This window comes from Temnothorax longispinosus, chromosome 12 (genome assembly GCF_030848805.1).
Source record: "Temnothorax longispinosus isolate EJ_2023e chromosome 12, Tlon_JGU_v1, whole genome shotgun sequence".
NCBI lineage: Eukaryota > Metazoa > Arthropoda > Insecta > Hymenoptera > Formicidae > Temnothorax > Temnothorax longispinosus.
Genome location: NC_092369.1, coordinates 13,132,954 through 13,155,497, shown reverse-complemented (window position 1 = coordinate 13,155,497; position 22,544 = coordinate 13,132,954). Strand labels below are relative to the sequence as shown.

Genomic DNA, 22,544 nt, shown 5'->3' with positions numbered 1-22,544 from the left:
CATTCACGAACGGGCGATGTATCGCGGCGCCGCGCCGCGGCGTTCCGTTATCACCGATCGAATCACCGGAATCACTTGACACGATCAATATCACTCAGCCCTTTTTCCCTACGGAGAGAATCGGAGCTAAATCACACGACACGTCCGGCACGTCAACGTTCTTCGCGAATCCAGACATGGCGGGAGGAGCGACTATCACTCGCGAATATCACAGCGCGAAACTGCAAAGCAAGTCGTTCATACATACCTCCGCCTCGACGTCTCGAGTGAGCTCGTCGCGCGACACGTTCATTCCGATAAACACCTCATACACTCGTAAATTGTTTTACACACACGGCACACGGCGCGCAGTACTCGATCGCGTAGCGCGTATTCCCGCGGCCCGCGAAACGAGGAAGCAGGAATGCCAATCACCGAAACGAGCGCGTTCCGAAAACAGCACGAAGCACGGTGACGTCGGTGACGAGCGCGCGCGGAGCACAAACACTTCCTACCGGTGCGAGATTCCTCGGAAGAATGATAACTGAGTCACTCACGCAGGTAACACTACTCCGAGCGTTGACGGAAACAAGTGACAAGTCCGCTCATCGCCAGAAACAACGTCGAAAACGCGCCGATCTTCGAGGAACGGAGCTTTCGAGTTCAACGGTCGCGCCGCTAGTACGGACTGCGCAGGTGCCTACGCCTACACTGTCTACTACGTCACCGTCATCGTATCGATCCGCGCGGCGCGGCGGCGCGGAGCGGCGCATGACGTCACGGCCTATCCTCCTAAGCGGCACGACGCGCGCGGCCGCGGCTCGGTTCAAAAATATCGAAAACTTTCAACGAACAATAAAAGATCAACGTATGCCGAATCTTTCGTTAACTTTCACAGGTTTAACTGGCTGTATTCTACGTTCTGCGTTCTGTCTCGGTGGTGTCTGGTCGACGTAGCTGTCTCTTGAAACGCGAGTGTTATCAGATGCAACTCCCGGGCCGGCCGAGCGCGGCCGCCGCGGCCAGAATAATAATATCCCCTCCAGCTGGCTAGTTCGGAGTTCGGACACGAACCATTAGCACGGACGCAAACCATGTGCGGTTACCGAGCGAAACAACATAGTTGAGTTGCACTTTCTTAGGCGGCGTGTCGGAAACTGCAACACAGCAACAACACGAAAAAGGCCGGGATCCGGGATTGGCCGAGATAACCTCTTATGTACTGTTTGTAGTGGACCCCATGTGGTTATCAAATTATTATTTTACTTACACATAATTTAAATACTCCGTCTGATTTCTAATCGGACATAATGCCGAAAGTTCGCACGCAAATTACTTCTCGCGTCCATACAGAAGTAGCGAGACAAGGTATGTTTGTTAAAATATTCTACATATCTACAAATTAACACAAACATTGTGTTTTTTTTTACAGGAATTTTATTCAATAAGGATAAGGGTCAGCATATACTGAAAAATCCTTTAATTATTCAAAGTATGGTTGAAAAAGCTGCGCTCAGGCCGACCGATGTCGTACTGGAGATCGGTCCTGGTACCGGCAATATGACTGTAAAAATGCTTGAGAAAGCAAAGAAAGTAATAGCGTGCGAAATTGATCCAAGAATGGTAGCAGAATTACAAAAGCGTGTTCAAGGAGAGAGAACTGCACATCAATCGAAATTACAAATAGTACTTGGAGATGTATTAAAATCAGAGCTACCTTTTTTCGATTTGTGCGTCGCTAATATCCCATATCAGATATCATCACCATTAGTATTTAAATTACTTTCGCATAAACCACTTTTCAGGTAATTATATATTTGTGAACATTTATACGTAAGTGAAATACGAGTTCCCAAAAGCAGGCATTACTTTTTCTACCATACAGATATATTTTAGATTCTACTTCTCAGGTAGATGCTTGTTTCTGTTCTGAGAGTAATATATTACAAATTTATAAACTATACAGCATTGAGAAGTATATTGTGACAATTTATATTTTAGGTAGAACTAGCAAATTTTTAATATACGGACAACGCGAGAGGGAATGGAGTCAATGTCCATTGTCCATGTTATTTTTTTTTTTTTTTACAGATGTGCTATACTTATGTTTCAAAGAGAATTTGCAGAACGCTTGGTAGCTAAACCTGGTGACAAATTGTATTGTCGCTTAAGCATTAACACGCAATTATTGGCACGAGTAGATATGTTGATGAAGGTTGGGAAGAATAACTTTAGACCTCCACCTAAGGTAGAATCAAACGTAGTGAGAATCGAGCCGAGGAATCCACCACCTCCGATCAATTACCAAGAATGGGATAGTCTGACACGAATCGGTTTCATGAGAAAAAATAAAACGCTATCTGCAGCTTTCAAGCAAACCACAGTTGTCACTATGTTAGAGAAAAATTATAAAATTCATTGTAGTTTGAACAACAAGGTAAATTTGACACATTATTATAAACAAGACAGATGTGAAAATACATGACGTCCAGACGTTAAGTCTGGATATATGGACCAAATGCTTGTTTATATTAAAATATTTGTTATCGTATTTTATATTGATTGTCACACATTTACACAGATTATATCAGAAAATTTTGATATCAAGCAATTGATAAATCATGTACTAGAAAAAGCTGATGCAAAGAATAAACGAGCTAGGACTATGGACATAGATGATTTTATCAGGTATAAACAAGTTAATATACGAGTTTGTATGTGTCGTGTGTATATCGACTTTAGTAGAAAACATTATCCAAAATTTAAATCTAAAGATTTATTTATATTTAGATATTTTATATAATATGATCACACATATAGTTACTTCATAAATACTAAAATATCAAAATTAACAAAAATGTATCTTTTTCCAGCCTTTTACATGCATTTAATGCGGAAGGTGTGCATTTTACATAAATTTACATATTGAGATATACACTATTTGTAAACGAATTTTTATAAACAATGTGCAAATAAATTTTTGTTAAGGAAATAAATTGGTCTATTTTTTAAGAAGCATTTGTTTTAGAATTGTACGTGGTTTTTTCATTGTTATATAAGGCAATTCTTATATGTTTCAGAGAATAAAACAAAAAAAATCATGCGCATATAAAAAAAAACTGTTCGTGTCGCTTATTTCTTTTTTACTTCGGACTTTAGATTCACCCCGTGAAATATTGATATATAATTGAGAATCATCCTATATATTTATATTTGATACATAAAATATATGAATTACTTATAGGTATCATTTTATATGATTCACAGGCATGATATAATACTTTTCCTGATCTATTTTTCAATATATTTATACTTAATTGTTATCTATAGTTCACATATTATAAACAATCTTATACACGTAAATGTTTGTACAATACAAATTCATAATAACCTTTACGCACATTGATCTTTTTGTTTTATTGTAGTCTTACATCTTTCATCTTTTCAGTTATATCTCAGATATTATAAAACATGAGATTTTTGCAAAACAGATTAAAATTCAGCTCATCCATGAAAAAGCAATAATTCAATAATGAAACATTTCATCATTATAGCTGCGGTCCGCTTAACACTACAAATGCTTCGAAGAATCTCTCTTCTCCTTTCTTTTGGAATTTATCTTTATGAAAAATAATTTTAATACAATTTTTGGAGAAAAGAAATAAAAGTTATTCTAATACTTTATAAAAAGCCATTGTCATACATAGCAAAAATATATAAACGTATATCTCTAATTTTATTAGATGTGTGAACATTATCCTTATCATATCTTAAACGTATATATGTATGTCTGTACGTGTACACATGGTATGTATAAAATGTGCAAAAATCTTATTTAAACTAATAATTTACGAGATACACATATTTACAATCTTTGGGTCTCCATATGGATTATTACAATATTCCGATAAAATGTGCACAAACTGTTCTTTAATTGCCAACATAATGGTATTATACACACGCACGCATGTACACATACATACACAACGCACATACGTATATTGCATGTTTATGTATATATATATCACTGTGCGCAATATTATATTCCCAAGAAAGGTATCGTGATAATATAGTACATATTTCGTATTGCAATTATATAGTAACAATTTTTGCATCAGATGTTATAACAAGACAATGTTTTATGTTGAAATTTGCAGTGTGCAAATACAAATTTATTTTAATATATACACATTTCATTATGTAGAATAAGATGTTACTTGCTTTTATTAATATAAATGGAAATATTTTTGTACTACAAATAGATATAATAAAATGATGAAATTTGTAAGAAAAAAAAAGATAATCTTAATTAATCTTATCTTTTTCAAATATTATTGAAATTATATAACAAATTTATGACAGTCATAAAGTGACATTAGCATCATGATGGAGAGTAATGTGTTACGAACAAAATAACAATCTACAGTAATGTGAAATTCATCTGATTAAATACTATTCATTGCATTTTTCTTACAAAAACTTGAATGTCATTTTGTTAAATCAAAATTTATTCTATGATGTTAACTAACACAAATTGCATAATATGATATTATCCCGAAGTAGAAGAAGATTGAAGACGTCGCCTTTTTTTCTTTGGTCTCGACTTTTTTTCATTTTCGAACTTTCTATACTTCGATTCTTTGCGTGATTTGTGTTTTTCTTTACAATCGGAATGTTTCGTTGGATACACGTCATTTTTTGATGATATCGTTAAAATTGTACTTGCATTGGATTGCGATAAATTAAATATTCTACCACTGAATCTATGACGCGCCTTATCTTTATGCTTTTCTTTACGTTTTGATTTTCTCCAAAGCGAATAGGATTTATTAGAATAATTACTACACTGACTACTAGACCTTAAACGATCATCCTCCGAGTCCGAAGAATAACACATTTTCTTTTTTGATTTAGATTTATATTCACTTCTTGAGATATCTTTATTTATCGAGGCACTGTCGTCTTGACTTCCAAACTCATTTGTATTTCGAGATTCCCGGTGTCTACAGCTCGGCCTTTTATTTCGTTCAGAAGTATTAGAAGATATACTGTTACTTCTAGATCTAGATTGTCCATTTTCGCTACACTTGGAATCTTTGCTCTTAGACTTCAACTTTTCCAGATTCAAAGTTTTCTTCTCTTTGCTTCTCGTTGTTTTCCCACTTTTCGCTGTATGATTATTTGCACTAGACTGACAATCCCTTTTCGATTTATATTCTCTATAACACTTCTTGGTTTTCGTCTTGCTATCGGTCTCCGTGCTACTACTGTCACTACTAGATGAATCCTCATCTGAATAACTCTCTTGTCTTTTAATCAGTTTTATTCGTCCTGTACCTTTAGCCTGTACCTTATATCGTGCCTTTCTTACTCGTTTTTCGTTACATTTCTTTAGTGAACTTTCAGACGAGCTGGAATAGAACTCACTAGAACTGAATATTTTCCTTTTCTTAGATAGTTTATTCCGGCTTTCTGTTACATACGATCTTTTATGTTTTTGTGCAACTGTCTTTTTCTCTGATTTCTTCGGACGGTTTCGCCTAATACTATTTTGTCTTGGATTGTAATCACTGTCAGAAGTAGCATCGCTACTTGTTGCCGAACAAGACGACGAAGACGATCCTTTTGTGACATGAGACGTGCTTGGTAGTGACACATTTTCCAAATGTCTTCTTACGGCCAATCTAGTAAAAAAGTATGATAACAAACATTTAAAGCTGCAAATTACGTTTATATCAATGATGTGAAAACGATTTATAAAAAAAAACTTTATTACAATATCAATGTTGAAACGATTAAAAAATTGTGAACGCATTGCTATATGATCGTTTTATAACTTATAACTTATATAACTTACTGCGTATTTCCATTCGAAGTATGAGGAACAGACACATTTTCAGAATCAGAAGAAAGTAACTCTATGATTTCTGGTGTTCTTTCATGGCGTGGTTTTACATAGCCAATTATTTCACATTCTCCATCTGATTCGGAGGAACTCGATGAAATGATTAAGAGCTCTGGTATATTATTAGATGTTTCTACTCTGCGAAACATCTGTCCTACTGCACTAGGACCTAAATAATTATACACGCAATTATATGCATTTATCATAATACATACAAGTATCTTAAGATTCGACTAAATATACTAAATAATGTAAATTTTTTATTTGTTTATATTTATGCATACGTTAGGCATAGAAAATGTAACGCAGGATGCGATTTGTCATTTATTTCTCACCTGGCATGCTAATTGGATGTGATAACGTATTCGGCATCTCAGCGTTTACTCTCAAATCGATCGCTTCAGCGAGTATTCGAACATCAGAGTTGTCAGAGATAAGATTGCTGTTACTGATGTTACTGCTGCTGCTGCTGCTGCTGCTACTGCTACTGCTGCTACTGCCAACACTACTAGTGGGTGATTCAATACGAGTCCCATATTCATTTGATAAACCTATAGATATGATGTATATAATTATGTACCTTGATATTTGCAGTTATTAATATTTATATGTATGAATAATTACGAACCACGTGGCAAATAAGTAACAGACTGATCATATCCAACCAAATCAAAGTTAGTTTGGGCAAAATTTAACAGTTCGTGTGCAAAATGATCTGTATGTATAGTGAAAAAGGGCCGCACAATATTCCGAAATTCTGGACTTCTAATATCGTATTGAGTTAAGGCATCCATTATTATGCTCAACACATATGCAACATGGGTTGGTTCATTATCAAGTAAAACTTGCAACTCTCTATTTAGCCATGGTATAAGGCGATCTAATTCTTGTGGTTGTCTTCTGTAATACAATTGACAAAAAAAATTCGAGTATTACGTGTAAGAGAATTTTAAAATATTAGATGCAGATTTATAATTTTGGATTAAGGAATAATAAAAATCAAGTTATAAGAAATATTTATTTACCTATAATATTCAGGGCTACATTCGCGGAAACGTCCAAATATGTCAGGTAATGAAGTAGCCCATATACCATGCCTATAAATAGTACGACGATAATCTGTAGGATTAGCACGTCTACGTCTACGTTCTTCCCTTGGCACTTGAAGTGCTATACTGGGCAATTGCTCGCGTCTTGTAACTTGCTCTGGATTTAACAACACTCCATGTCGACGATTGCCAGTCATCGTTGTTCTGAGACATAGTATTGTATAGAATTATGTTATAAATGTGCACTCAAATTATAACAAATTATAATACACAGTACAAGTATTCTACTATGGTGCATGAATCATACCTGTAAACAAATCGACGAGGGGTAAGAGGGGCAACATCCCAATCGACATCAAAGTTGACATCCAAAGTAGCAGTCACTTGTGGCTGAGGAATTTGCGATACCAATTCGTGCGGTACATGATACTGATCGTAATCTTCTTCCGATCTCACATTGTGTATAATCGATTTGAATGTTTGTTTGCACAAAGGACATTCCGTTTTAATTTTGGACCATTGAAGTAAGCAAGTAAAACAAAACTGATGCAGACAACTATCCGTGAAGGATGTATTAATTAGCTTTCCCAGGCAAATGCTACAATTTGGAGGTGGAGAGACTGCACTGTCGTTTCGTTCGCTATTATCAGAATTTTGTACGGGAGCTTCGGATTTTATAGGCTCCTCCATGCCTGCATTGGAGTTTTTTATTTCTAATGGGCCTTCCATCGTTATCTATTGCAAATGTCCATTCGTAAAGAAATTTCTGTAAAATAAAAAAAGTGCACATATATAAATATACAACGGTAATTTTTATTCAAGAATAGAAGAAATCTAAAAAATTCAAGTTAATATTGAAAGACATTTGTAGAAAAGTCAGTCGTACAAATAAATCACATAACTGTTAATCCTATTAATACATAATAAGTTAAGATGTTAAGTAGACATGTGCAAAAGCAAGTTGTATACAAATAAATAAAAGATGACTAGGATATTTAAAATTGTGAAAACATAAAATGTCATTATTGATATCAAAATAATATAATTAATTAGTGATGATAAAATGTAAATCTGATTATTAAAAAAAAAAAAATCATATAGTCGATCAGTAAAACCTATTTTTAACTTGTTTGTTGATTTTCAAAACTTACAATTATTGCAGCATAAAAAATTCTACAAGATTCTTTCACAAATCTTTGATTCGCGTGAGTCAGCCTATATCTCGCGTATATTACGACATACCTTATTACCTTGGTATTGTATTGCGCGTGAAAGGGAAACAATTATCAGAGACGGACGCTTATAGAGCGTCTAGTCGTGCTCATTTGTGCATCACAAGAGTTTTCTCATTTTATGGCAGACATAACGAGACAAAAAGTGACAGATTTGGTGCAGAGAATAGCAAATGTCCGATTAGAAATCATATGGAACGATCATCCATATATATAATTTCTCACACCGTAGATAATTATATAGGAGGAATATAATCCTCATAGAGAAGAAGCGTTATAAATCTACCGACGGAGTGACTGACAGACCTGACAGTACTGACTGTTCGTGATGTATGACGTATCATCATCGTCGATGTTTTTTCTCGGTGTCTGACTTTTTTCTGTATTCTGTATGAGCGTTGCTCTCCACCCTTCTGCCTCCTTACCTGCTACTGCTCTCGTCTCTCGTTTCCGGTGTTAGGCATACGATACTGTGCGTAAAAATTCGCAAATGTCGATTATTCCGTTTTCACCGTGATGTCTGCCTACCTGCGCGAACAAATACGTTCTCACACTTCTCACAGTAACGCGTAACCTCCAGATTTTATACGGTAACTCCAGCCGCTCCAGCCTCTAGCCATAAAGCGAAAACTACGACTACGATACGATGATAGTCGTGTATCGTGTAACGCAATGTTCCCAGGGTCGAGGAAAAAACTTCACTACGAAACGTCCGACGAGCTGACGCTACTGCGCATGCGTGCATTTTGTCTCAATCTAGGGAGATATTTCCTCTCTCTCTCTCTCTCTCTCTCTCTTATAAATTATAGAAAATAAATCTTTTACTGAGGAGAGTCTCTCTCGCTACGTATTTTGAATCACTTTTGAGTGAGTGTCAATGAATAAAATTAGTGCGAGTCCAATTCAATTATTTCGTATCATTCGTATGGATTCAATGCTACATTCATTTTATAGTTTATTGAAAATTTGATCACGTAAAAAATTTAGTTATCTGTGAATCTGAAATAAAATATAATGTACCCACTTATTTATAATTCTATAAATTATGATACAAATAATTTATTTTATTTTATACGTAACATTTGTATTATTTGAATGTGAAAAGGTCTTTTATTGTCGCACCGATAAATGTAAAAAAATCACTGATCATTTGGAAGGGCGATGTGTGTTCTTCGACGCTGGACGTGATTGAACATAAACTGGTTCCACATATCCTCGTTGTCGTTGGAATCTAAAGAAAAGATCGAATGTTATTTCAGTAAATGCGTAGCGTACATTTCTAAATTTATATAAAATAAATTTCTACTCACCTCGTTATAATTGCAGTTACTTGACTTTCTTAAACATCTATATGCAGATGTATACCGTTTATTTCTATCGTTTTTGCATGATTTTAGTTTCGTATTTTTTACTGCAGGAGCAACTTGGCCAACTTTGGAATACTCATCTTGTTTAAATCTTTTGGCTTTAGTACAACGAGGTAAACAAGTATTATCACTTTGAACATCCTCGTCCATTTCATTATCCTTTTTAAAATATATTATGCTGGAGGTGTCCAATGATACCTAATACGTAATATAGAAAAATCTATGCTAGAGTTTATTATTATGTCTCTGAAGATATGTGTGTATATATAGTGCCAATTGATTTAAAATAGAGTGCGTTATAGATTGAGATATATATATATATATATATATATATATATATATATATATATATATATATATAAATCTGTGACGCACTCTATTTTAAATTAATTGGTACTTTGTATTAAATGTTTTAAAAGTAGTACTAGTAACATACACACGAGAAATAATAATGTTTACCTGTTCATCTTTCATACATCTTTTTCTTTTAATAGACTTTTTTGGTATATTATCTGACGAAAATTCGTTAATATTCTTATGTCTAAGTGGCTTTCTTGAACTGCTCTCCTTTCTCAAGGTTTGCCTACATTCGGTATACTGAAAACAAAATAGTACATAAATATGTTTAATAGAAAAGTCAAGTATCAAGATATCTACATTTTTAATAACATATAACAAATACTTTTTTAATAGCGCTTTGTATAGATTGTATCCATTCGTCGCTATCGTCTTTTTCCGAGTACAGTAAGAATGTTTCATGTAAGCACGTTATACGGAACAGTTTTTTACTCAGAACACAAGTTAAACTGCACTTGTTTAACGGTAGAACGCAAGATATGTTCAACGATGTTCCTGGTTCGCCTTTACAATATAGTAAAGTATCATTCAAAAGAACAAAATATCTCCTATAAGCTGAATTGCCTCGTCTTGAAACACGCATCAATGGTCCTTGTTTGATTAATATTCTACCAGGCTTCACGAGATTAATCGAAGTAGCAATACACTTCTGAAGATTTAACAATTTTTGTGTTTCTTCGTTTTGTGCAATTAAAGTATTTATGTGTCTCGCAGATTTTTCAATTTCAACCAAACATGCTACAAATAAGGATCGAGTTAAAATTATAGATAAAAAATATACACTCTCAAATATGTATAAGTTATCTGGTAAATATGATAATGATCATAATGATATATAATTACCCTGCAAATGTCTATATTCTCTATGTCCATAAGGGGTATGTTGTAACACTTGTTTAACAAGTAACTGATATCTCGGTACTCTTTGGACTGGTGTAATTAACAATGAAGACAATTTCCTTCCTACCTCTGGTCTTGTTTCTTGATCGCAAATAAATTTTTTTAAGGCGGGATCATTCTCTTGACTTGTCTGAAAGGATAACTTTTATAGACAAACTTTAATATCAAAGTCTATCTTTTTGTTTCTACTCTCAATAAAAATATTTTTATATTTTTGAACAAATATTCATATCCATATTAAAAAAAGTTTCAAGAAATCGCATGCAAATAAATTTTAACAAATAATTTTTTCGTAATATTTGTGGTTATTACCTGTAGTAGATTTAGTACTTGTGTATAATCGTATGCATAAACGGAATATAACTTAAAGAATGGTGCGAGTTTGTGAAATATTCCAGCTATATTATCAGGATTACATTTTAATCCTGCCACCAGTTCGCCACTCACATTATACAACGTCTTTATGTTCTCACCCAGCGTAGCGAGTAATGGGTGATCCAACAACTTTCTCTCAAGAATAGGTTGTATAAAAAACTGAAGGCACACATACATACATATGTTAATAATAATAATAATATTATAATTTTTGTAATAAAAAATATGTACTAAGAATTATACCTCTGTTAAGGTCTCCAATTGTTGTAAATAAGTAACTTCGGTGGTTAATATTTCTCGAATAGCTTGTGACCTCAGAGTTCTTTCCTTTTCCTCTGCACACTTCTCATTATCCTTATTCAAAGCGTGTAGAACTGAAAAAAAAATCATGATATAGAACTTGGACTTGAATAATAACAATTAAAAGAATATACATAAAAGAGATATGATAAATATAAATTATACCTTTCATACGACTCCGCATGCTCAACATATTTCTTTCATTTATAACTTGTCTTAATTCTGAACTGAGGCTGGCTTGAGGCGACAATGGTGAATACATAATCGTACCAATCACTTTTGTGTATTTAGAAAGTAAATTAACAAGCAATATGATTAAACTTTGTGTGTAGTTTTATTCTATGACTCTTAAAATATAATACGAGTGAGTAGTGTTATGGAGTTTCTTTCCAAAATTGGAGTAAACGTAACTCGCTACCGTTACGTCCGTTACTACAATAATACTACTTATATTTCTTTGACACAGTGTGTATGTGTATATGTATGCATGCAACGTATGTTATGTGCACACACCGGTAAAAATTTAAATGGTGCTCTGCTCGACTGCTCGACAGACACACCTGCTAGTTTAGTGAACTTTGCTCTGATTGGTAAAATTTCTATCCAATCTCAATTCTCAATCCCAATCCCAATCCCGTAGTCTGATACGAGCTTTAGGAAAACGCGTTTTTCTATTGCATGTTTATTCGACAGTCGATACGGAAGAAGGCTCAAGGTCCTCAAGGCAAGCCAATTGTAGCCAATGAGCAATGAGCGACACAAATCGCCAGAACATTACAAAAGTGAGGAAATTCACTAGAGAATCTACAATTTCATTTGTCGAAATCTAGTAAATCTGTTCACTTTTGTAATTTTCACCTCGTCTCAAAATGCTCAAAATACAGAATCGACCTCCTGCGTTCCAAAATTCATTCTAGAGTTAACTAAAATACTATAGTGCATGGGCGTAAACTATAGATTTTAGATCCAGAGTGAATTTTGGAACGCAACTTAGCAAGGTTCCCTTTGCAAATTATTGGTAAAATCTCGATTTCGCGATTGGTAGACCTGGCGCGTAAGCGAATTAGGAATTAGCGAATACGATCTATAGTATATAGTATGTTCGGTGCACATCAAAACTGATGAAAACATATGCGACGATGAAGTGACAATTTCGCGAATAACGCTATTTGCTGCTAGGCAAACACGCGACTTTCGCACCGACGCGACAATTCGATTTACAGTAGTGGAAGACGCGACGGTGCCATCGGAATTCAGAATCACGGCGTTGACGTATTTATCGCGATTTCGTCACAAGGTATGACATGCCAGATTCGTTCTTCTGAAAGACGGCTGAAAATTTCGCGACGATTGACCATGTCTTGACAAGCACCAAATGTCATATGTCATATGCTGATTGCCGATTGCCAACACGGTTTTTGATTTTTCTTTCTTTCTATGGAATATTCATTGAGAAGATCATACGAGAAGAGATAGTATAGTACGATTGATATTCATAGTCTGGACGATTGATGGGTTTTCTTTTTTCTCGACCAGGAAATTACATAACAAACGTGATAAACAGCAGTCACTGTTACTTACTGTTTTGCATATGTGTTTTTATATATATGCGACTTTTTATGTTTCGTTGTATATGGTATTCAATGTGGTTATACAAATAATCTCATTGTTCCCAAAGATCAATTCCTAAAGCGTCGTCTCAAGATTTTTTTATTTTTGTTTTCCAAATATTTTGATGATGATGCAAAATAACAAAGTTATGCACCGTGAACATTATTTATTTTACGAGTTGTTTCTATGGGGAATGAATTTTTTTCATATCTTAGTACTCGCAATTTTTATACTTTAATCTATACGCACACACGCACGCGAGCGTGCGCACACACATGTATCTAACGAATTTATTGATATTGCTAATTAAATTGTTAATTGAAAATCTCTTATTTGTTTCAGGATACAATGCTTTGTTGCATTAACTGCAAGTGACAAATAACGTATGTGTAAATATGGTGATTTCTATGTAGATAATTATTCGATTATATGAATTCTTCTGAATTCTCATATTTGTGGGAGTTACTTATGTAATATTTAAAAATGTCGCAAGGAGACGGTGCTGCTGTCGCAGTGCCTAATAATCAAAACGGTGCGATAGCACATAATCTTCACAGTCTTGCTGGTGTTATAGGGCCAGTCCTAAATAATAATAACATGAATATAGCTAGAAATAACAATAATCAAAATCCCCTGATTAATGTACGGGATAGGTTATTTCATACGTTATTTGTCAAAGCGGCGCTAGCCTATGCACGGACATTTCCAAGGCCTGTCAGGAGATTTATAGAATTTATAGTTCTTTTAAAGGTACGAGACACATTATTTATTATTAAAGTTGTATTATATATATGTATATATGTATATATACATACACCAAACTAATTTCTGTATATAAATAAATAAGACAATTGACAAGATAAACTAGACATTATTGATAAATAATTTCATAAATCTCTTTTGTTTACAGGCTATATTGGCATTTTTTGTGTTGGCTTATATCCATATAGTATTTTCACGCGCACCAACCAATTGCTTAGAACATATAAGAGACGACTGGCCACGGGATGGCATATTGAGAGTCGAAATTCTTAGGAATGGCGGTGAAGATTATAGCATAGAGAAAAGTTATGCCAAAGAGGAGAAATTGAGACAAGGAAATGTTCATGATTTTTCTGTTGCTTTAGCATTATTAACCAGAAATGGGTAAGTTAAAATATAAATATTTACAAGATATAAAAATGCATTAATGCTTTTGTTAATTTTGTGTATAGAGAGTAAACATATATTTTTATTTATTTGTTGTAGCAGATTTATAAATATTGAACCATCGGCTGTTGATGAAGAACGGGACACTATAAACACCTCTGCCGACGGGAATCATGAGAATTTAACATTACTTGAGCAAGATCTGATGAGAAGTGCGACAATCTCTGGAGAGACGCAAAATCCTGACCTAAGCCCATCAAATACAACAATGAGTCCATCGTTGTCAACGAAGCTTTGGGATGGTTTAAATATAGCTAAAAAAATAGTACGTATGTCTTCTGTCTTAAAGATATTAACAACGATACTTGATACTTTAGTAAAAGATTTTATAATTTTATACAAACATTGAAAACTTTGGAATATTATAGCACTTTATAATTAAGGAACAATTTGAACAAATCATTTGTTTAAATGTTTGATACTTATTTTTTATAAACTTAGATAAACATGTAACGTTTTTATATGAAAAGCAATATGTACAATAAATATAAATTGCTAATATGAAATAATATTTATATACATTTTATTTTAGTCATCCGGAGAAAAGTCATCTTTTACGAATGTGGAAGGTAACTCCACGGAAGTGCCTGATCATTTAAATGAAGATAATGTTGTACAGTTAAAAGATCGTACTTCAGATGTTGATAAAACAACTAGAATAGGTAAATAACATCGGACGTAAAATATATTATATATAATTTTAACTGCGAGATTTTTACTACAGATGTAATTAACATTTAAGTTACGCATGTGTGTTTGATTCTAAATGGCATTATTTTAATACAAAAATATTTTACATATGAATAAAACATTAATTTTTATATATATGGGGGTATATATATATATGGATACATAAATTAATGTTTTTTTTTACTAACGCAAATTTTTTATTATATTCCAGAGGATGGATATATTGTTGAATATTCATTGGAATATGGTTTCTTACGATTATCACCAGCGGCTCGACAAAGACTAAACATTCCAGTCAAAATTGTCACTTTGGATCCATTGAACGACAAATGTTTTGGTGATGCGTTTTCACGGTTGATATTAGATGAATTTTTGGGATATGACGATTTGTTGATGGCAAGTATCAAGACGCTAGCAGAACATGAAGACAACAAAGGTTTTTTACGGTAGGTATGACTTTTACGTTTAATACATACAATGATGGTTATTTAACCGTTTTAAAAATGTATTAAAACGTGTTAGAAACTCACAGATATTGAGATAAAAAGTAATTTGTTTAAACTTTTATCACTGACAGGAACGTGGTAACGGGAGAACATTATCGATTTGTGAGCATGTGGATGGCACGAACATCATATTTAGCTGCATTTTTCGTTATGCTCGTATTTGTAAGTATTTTATGAATTTTATGCTTGACTTGTCGATTAGTTGTATGTGTATATATATATATATATATATATATATATATATATATATATATATATTTAAATAATATTTACGTGAAACATTACATTGGCAAAAAATATAAAATGCAAGAAATTGTCCAAACTATAGTAAATAGTCATTAGAAATTTGGAATCTTGATTTTTTTTACATATCAGTCTTTTTTCTAGTTTAATTTATCATTAGGCTATATATATACGCGTGCGTGCGCGCACTTGCATGCTTGCATGGCTAAATTATCAGTTTGCAAAGGAAAATTATCCTGTTTATCATTTATGTTCGATAACACAAATCTGAGTTTTTTTACTTGATATAATACAAATGATTTTTTTTGTACAAAATTAATGAGTACATCCAAGTGCACGGTATATTTTGCCGAAAATACGAAACTCTAAGATCATTGTGCCATCGAATTGCAAGTTTGTATCCTTTTTTTTTTTTGAGATAATAAATTTCTCGCCATCAGAGAAACGATTTCACGCTCACCTATACGACAGTCTAACACGTGTAAAATGATATAGCAATCAATCCAAGCTAACCATCCACTAAAGTAACCTGTCTGCGCATAGCTTTCCTATCCCCAGTGTCCTCATCCACGCGCGATCCCTTTGGAGCTGAACCGTCGGGTATAAATCAAGGTTATTAGAGGCATCGTATTCGTCGTAGTGGCCCCATGTCGGTAATTTTGTATCAAATTGTGGTGGAATAGATTGCGGCATACTATGGTCGAGATCACCGGTGTGAAACTCCTAATGATGACACGATACTTTTAATAGTAATGTATATTTTTCGGGCGATATAACGATTATAATTAAAATCATTACTCTTTACAATTACGCATCAGTCGCGAGTTTTTCTTTTCTTTTTTTCTGCTTTTTGCCTACAACAAAAAAAAACTCATAGGATTCTAATAATGGCATTTATAAAAGGAGGTATTCTCCAAGATTTTTCTATCATACTAACTATAAGAGCTGAGTGTCTCTGAACGTCACGGGAGAGTTCATTCTCCTCGCTGTCGCCATCGGACATTATAGGGTTCGCGTCCTCGCCTCCACAGTCCACGGTACAACTCGTGACTCGGATTGCCGCTCAGCGGTGAGATATTTTGTTCTTTAGATCGAACAATGTGGTTCGCTTTACAGTGTGGAGCGGAGCGAATGCGGCGCCGATATCGGATAAAGGGTTGCGCGCTCGTGCCGCGACACGTGAATTCGAGCCCCGGCTGCCTGGAGGGTTCACCCTGAGCCACCCCCGCTGGCCCGCCGCGCCGTCGAGTCACGTGCACACGACTGTCGTCGTGCATGTATCATCGTGTATCTCCTCTGTCATGTACACGCGACGTCCGGCGCTCCGTTACAATATGATCCAGTATGAAATACTATTCCCTCTTCCTTTATCTTTCTCCTTGTTTGCCTCTGTGTTTGCGCGTTTGTTGCTTGCATTCGTGCTTCATCCTCCGGGGTGAATTCGCATCTCTTATATCGAATTCGATTGACCGTACCGTGACAGATACCATCGAATACTCAGATTTACCATAAAGAGATGTTTATTAGTCGCGCGATATAAAAAAAAGCGAAAGAGGATTTAATTTAGAACAATATTAATTTAATGAGAACTCATAAAAAGATATATGAAGAATGCAGTTTACATCAAATATGACGTGGAGAGATAAAGATATTTATTCCGAGAATTACATTTTTACTTCGAAAATTTGATTTGCAAAAATTATCGTGTATCTATGTATATAAGTATCTACTTATTGTTAGTAGATCCCACTATAACACTTACTCTGTATATTAATAATATGATATTTTGCCTGAGTGGAAAAATAATTGCCAAGCTACTACATCGATATCATTCTTTCGGAGAAGGTATAATAGTTTTTATTAGCTCTCTTTTTCTTTTGCTTTTGCTTTCTTCTTGTTCCTTTTTTTTAATAACATCTGCGCATTCGTATAAGATGGAATCGAACGACCCTAGTAAGGTTGCCTGTTGCAAATAACGGATTATCTTCGAGGGTGTCAGGTGCTGGTTCAATCTGAACCGATCGCAATTCAATTTCAACATTCGCTCAACGCGCTAACCGACTACGAGCGACCAGTTCGCAATTTACGTGACGCCGTAACTTTGTCAAAGTTACTCGGGCAAAATTTCAAAATAGTAATTTATAATGCCGATTGACATTTTTAATCAATATCAATCGTGTCTGTGCTAATTGCGACGTGATTGTATTTTCAGATATATTTCACACACATATAAAGTTTTTGCTCTTTATTGTTTCAGACGGTGTCAATCTCAATGTTACTGCGCTACTCGCATCACCAGATCTTTGTCTTTATCGGTGAGTGATAAAATTTTAAACATTTTAATTTATTTTTGCCGTGAGAGAGAGAGAGAAACAGAGAGAATGTGTACATGTATTTTAGTAGCAAAACAAATTGATGACAATTGATTGAAAGTTTCATTATATGAATAACAGAGGTAAAGATCCAAGTTTGATAATTTCTATATTCGTTTAGTTAGCATATTTTGTGAGCTTACCTTTTTCAGTTAATTGAATGACGTTTCTTATTTCGTAATCGGTTTAGCTATTTAAAATCCGCGTGATTTTAAACTTGAGATTAGGTAACTCGAGTTATATTATGAGTACATTAATAAGATTATAAGGATTATATTATAAAGCTTAATTGATGCTCATCATAAGTATTTTGCGTGTACGTTGCGTTGTGCGATTTTGAATAAAAAATTAATCTAAATTCGCAGAGCTAAAAAAGGCATCTGGCATATTTATGTTTCTTTTCTCAAACAATGACGATTGACGATTTAGAGAATGAAATCATTTCATACTCTTTCGCTATTTTTTAATCTGTATTGGTTATTTCTATCTCGTTCTACGGCCCAGTCAGATATATCCACTATACGCAAGTGCAAGAAGCGCATGATGAATCTAGTAACGATTATGTGATTATGATTATTAGGATTAGGAACTATTTTCGCGTCGAAAACGTCGTTAATTTTTTTATTGAAATATGAAATAAATTTTTTTAAATTAGATTAATGATTGATTTTTTTTGTGTCACGATATATTCAAAAGTTCGTGCGTTTAAACTGACTAATAAATCTCGCGCAATTACTGATGCAACATGTATCATCGCGATAATACCGCGATAACTTCTCCCTCCCATCTTCGTTTTATTCACGATAAGATCTACGCAACACGTATTTATAACGTTCTACGCCGCGCCCGACGGCTGACGGCCGACCAAGTATCTCGTTTGTCTGTTATACTGTCGTATATCGTATATCACGATGGATTCGTCGTTGCTTTCGTCGCCGTTTGCGCTATTATTGACTACTCTGGTCGTCATCGGCATCCTGAAAGTTGTCACTGTGCTGCATCATATGTTTTTTTACTGGAAGAATAAGAGTTTACCTTACCTGCCAGATTCGCTATCATCTTTTATAATGGGTTGGAAAGTATTTCTGGGTCGCATCAGTTTTGTCGATTATAGCCAATATACATACAATTACTTCCCGGACGCAAAATATGTGGGAATGATGGATATTACCACGCCTAATGTGTTATTGCGCGATCCTGAGCTGATTAAAGGCGTCATGGTGAAGGATTTTGAATATTTCCCGGATCATCGCAGTTTCGTTGACGAAAGCGTGGAACCGCTATTTGGCAGGAACACCTTCTTCTTGCGCGGAGACCGTTGGAAAGAAATGAGGAATACATTAAGTCCCTCTTTCACCGCCAGCAAAATGAAGTTTATGTTTGATTTGATATCGGAATGCTCTCACGATTTCGTTAATTATTTGGTCGATCATCCGGAAATCTGTCATACGATCGATACGAAGGAGGCCTTCAGACGGTACACCAATGATGTAATCGCCACAGCAGCATTTGGCATAAGCGTGAATTCTATGAAGGATCAAAACAATGAGTTTTACATAAGAGGAGTGGAAGCTAGCAAAGTTTTTTCTGGACCTCTAGCGATCATCAAATTTACATTTATACGTACGTGTCCACGGTTCAGTAAATCCATTGGTCTGACCCTCTTCCCATCGGCTACGTACAAGTTTTTCAAGAAGATCGTGGGGGAAACCATTAGAGCGCGGGAAGAGCAAGATATCGTCAGACCAGATATGATTCATTTATTAATGCAGGCTCTGGACAAAGAAGGTGCCAATGTACACAAAATGACATTGGATGACATTGTTTCGCAAGCTTTTAGCTTTTTCTTCGCTGGTTTCGACACAACTTCGACGCTGATGTGTTTCGTTGCTCACGAGCTGGCAATTAATCGAGATATACAAGATCGTTTGCGCGAGGAAGTACAACAGCATCTTGCTGAAGGAAACGGTAAGATTTCTTACGAGTCGCTGTCGAAGATGTCTTACATGGATATGGTGATCTCAGAGACTCTCAGAAAGCATCCACCAGTGATCTTCCTCGATAGGCTTTGCGTTAAGAGATATGAACTGCCTCCGTCGCAACCAGGCTGCAAGAATGTGATCGTCGAACCTAACGATGTGTTGCTGTTTCCCGTTTATGCTTTACATCACGATCCGAAGTACTTTCCGAACCCGGATAAGTTCGATCCCGAAAGGTTCAGCGAGGAGAACAAAGACAACATTTTACCGTACACTTATCTACCATTTGGTCATGGACCTAGAAAATGTATCGGCAATCGATTTGTTCTCATGGAGGCTAAGATTCTGATAGCTCATCTTTTACAAAAGTTTACTCTGAAGGCTACAGAACGAACCGTCAATCCAATCGTATACGATAAGGAATTTCCATTGCATCCTGATGGCGGATTCTGGATCGGCTTGGAGAAGAGAGAAACGTGAAAATCTTGTACGCAATATATTATCGTGTGATATAGTTGTGTTTGGGAAAATATTGCCGCAATATTAACTTTCAAGATATTCGACGCGTGTATGCACTTTGGAAGATGATTGAAGGATATAACAAGATTTATTTGCGATGTATTACGTCATTATGTTCAAAGCGAATAACCAAGTTTTTGCTAATGTGGAATTAAAAAAATTAAATATTAATTACTTGCGATAAACATCATAACTTGCGTAGACTCTCAAGTCTAGTCGATTGTGTTAACTGTCAGTCATTTTTATAATGATTTATATAACTTCCACTTGTCGCCAAAAGTACAGTAGAAATAATAGAGTTGATATTATTCTTTACGTAAGAACGAATATCTCTATCGCACAAACGTCTTTCGCACTATTTTTTCTTTTGAAAAAATTTTCTTATTTAAATTATATAAAAAGTTTAAATTATGTAATTTATTCTAAATTTAAGCATTTGATCTGATTATAATCTAATTATAATAAACAAACAAAGCATTTAACACTTTTCATAATAGCATCTGACATGTTTTGAAGATAATTAATCAGATATGATTTATTCTCTAGGGGATTAGAGTATATATGATTAGATATAATGGGTTGTTTTCCTTTATATTTATTTTTATATGATTTATTTAGATAGTATCTAATCCCCTAGAGAATAAATTATATAAAAATAAATATAAAGGAAAACAATTCATTATATCTAATCAGTGTAAAATGCGCAGATAATCATTAAATTAAATTAATTATCAGTACAAACGTTACAAATAAAAATTTGTTATTGGTTGCGATATTTCTGAGATATCTTTTTAATGATGATAGGGATTTTTTATGAGATTATAGAAATATAATGTTATTTTGTCATATTGTTATCGAATGATATATCGTGCGAGAATGATAAGGTAATGAAAATAAGATGAACCAAATTAAGACTTCCTATCGCAACAATGTTCTGGAAAGCCACCTACATATATAAATACAACTTATTCTTTCGTAAATATATTTTGTTGTATGTTTTCGTTGTATATTTTATCTTCCTTTTCATTCTTATTTTTTAGTAATTAGGATTTACATGTATACATCGTACTTTTTTTATTTTTTTATTGAAAATGTCACTTTGTTAAAATTAATTTCGAGCGAATTTCAATCGTGATTTGGCCTGATATATCAACTTAAAAACCGGTTTAAAAAATAATAATTTATATTGCTATTTATACTCATATAATATTTTCAGATAATATTTTTTGTAACTTAAATAATAAGACGTTCAACGTTCGCATTTTCTTAATTACTTTCCATAAACTATGAAGTTTTCTCAATTTTAATTACTTTCAAAAACTTGTCACTTTGTACTTAAATCATGTTTGAAAGTAATCGGTAAGTTATATTTTTTTGTAATATATGATTTTCTGGAACAATGTTTATTAAGTGATCTTTGAAAATACTTAATATCATCGATGAGTTTTGATTTTAATTTAATCGCTGTTTTTGGTAAGTTTTAATAATGGTGTGTGCTTGATGATTTTTTTCATGGCCAGTTCGGGAATTAGCTTAAAAAAAGAAAGAGAAACTTGAAAGTTTAAACAGGAGCATTGAGGGAAGTTATTTTCGCAGGTTAATCGTTTGAAATACAAATTTGCATAGAAAAACAGCGCGAAAGGCGGTATGCTTCCTTCATCCATTTGCGAGTTTTGGGTGTTTCATGTCGGATATATATATTGAAATACATTATTTTTTTATTTGTTATTTTTTTTGTTTTTCGTATTTAATGTTTCTTTAAGAAATTTACTTTAGATCGTCAAATGCAAAACGTGATTGAATTGAAAAGTCAAATGTATGTTCTTTGCAAAAATTAAAGAAACATAATTTTATGTAAACTTTGTATTAAACTTCCTCGATATTGAACAAATTACGATTTTATTGGTATCGATGAATTGAAGCTTAATATAATTTAGCTGGTTAAGACATG

General features: G+C 34.1%; 5 protein-coding genes across 8 annotated transcripts; 3 read left to right on the top strand and 2 right to left on the bottom strand.

Moving 5' to 3' along the window:
• Positions 1–1,154: 1,154 nt before the first annotated feature.
• LOC139822832 (probable dimethyladenosine transferase) lies at positions 1,155–2,975 on the top strand. The gene is made up of 5 exons (XM_071794935.1): positions 1,155–1,347; positions 1,412–1,784; positions 2,071–2,416; positions 2,561–2,667; positions 2,853–2,975. The coding sequence occupies exons 1-5, from the start codon at positions 1,290–1,292 to the stop codon at positions 2,893–2,895; spliced, it is 927 nt and encodes a 308-aa protein (XP_071651036.1). The 5' UTR covers positions 1,155–1,289; the 3' UTR covers positions 2,896–2,975.
• LOC139822830 (E3 ubiquitin-protein ligase Topors) lies at positions 2,842–8,802 on the bottom strand. 2 transcript variants are annotated; one of them, XM_071794932.1, is made up of 7 exons: positions 8,472–8,802; positions 7,241–7,699; positions 6,910–7,137; positions 6,513–6,784; positions 6,220–6,435; positions 5,837–6,053; positions 2,842–5,663 (listed from the first exon to the last, which is right to left on the bottom strand). In XM_071794932.1, exons 2-7 carry the CDS (start codon positions 7,660–7,662, stop codon positions 4,529–4,531), a joined length of 2,490 nt encoding a protein of 829 aa, XP_071651033.1. In that variant the 5' UTR covers positions 7,663–7,699; positions 8,472–8,802; the 3' UTR covers positions 2,842–4,528. The 2 variants fall into 2 exon arrangements, with proteins under 2 accessions (XP_071651033.1, XP_071651032.1); XM_071794931.1 differs by having other exon boundaries at positions 8,591–8,801.
• Positions 8,803–9,177: 375 nt separating this feature from the next.
• LOC139822831 (rho guanine nucleotide exchange factor 39) lies at positions 9,178–12,012 on the bottom strand. 2 transcript variants are annotated; one of them, XM_071794933.1, is made up of 8 exons: positions 11,630–12,012; positions 11,408–11,538; positions 11,102–11,323; positions 10,733–10,931; positions 10,215–10,627; positions 9,992–10,129; positions 9,476–9,730; positions 9,178–9,396 (listed from the first exon to the last, which is right to left on the bottom strand). In XM_071794933.1, exons 1-8 carry the CDS (start codon positions 11,724–11,726, stop codon positions 9,253–9,255), a joined length of 1,599 nt encoding a protein of 532 aa, XP_071651034.1. In that variant the 5' UTR covers positions 11,727–12,012; the 3' UTR covers positions 9,178–9,252. The 2 variants fall into 2 exon arrangements, with proteins under 2 accessions (XP_071651034.1, XP_071651035.1); XM_071794934.1 differs by having other exon boundaries at positions 10,733–10,919; positions 11,630–12,010.
• A 529-nt stretch (positions 12,013–12,541) lies between these two features.
• Positions 12,542–18,649, top strand: LOC139822867 (membralin-like). Of its 2 annotated transcripts, none has more exons than XM_071795018.1 (8): positions 12,542–12,761; positions 13,418–13,825; positions 13,986–14,221; positions 14,327–14,549; positions 14,817–14,946; positions 15,186–15,420; positions 15,552–15,642; positions 17,981–18,649. In XM_071795018.1, exons 2-8 carry the CDS (start codon positions 13,559–13,561, stop codon positions 18,044–18,046), a joined length of 1,248 nt encoding a protein of 415 aa, XP_071651119.1. In that variant the 5' UTR covers positions 12,542–12,761; positions 13,418–13,558; the 3' UTR covers positions 18,047–18,649. The 2 variants fall into 2 exon arrangements, with proteins under 2 accessions (XP_071651119.1, XP_071651118.1); XM_071795017.1 differs by having other exon boundaries at positions 14,324–14,549.
• A 265-nt stretch (positions 18,650–18,914) lies between these two features.
• On the top strand, positions 18,915–21,591 carry LOC139822866 (cytochrome P450 9e2-like). The gene has a single exon (XM_071795016.1). The coding sequence runs from the start codon at positions 19,007–19,009 to the stop codon at positions 20,552–20,554; it is 1,548 nt and encodes a 515-aa protein (XP_071651117.1). The 5' UTR covers positions 18,915–19,006; the 3' UTR covers positions 20,555–21,591.
• The last annotated feature ends 953 nt before the right edge of the window (positions 21,592–22,544 follow it).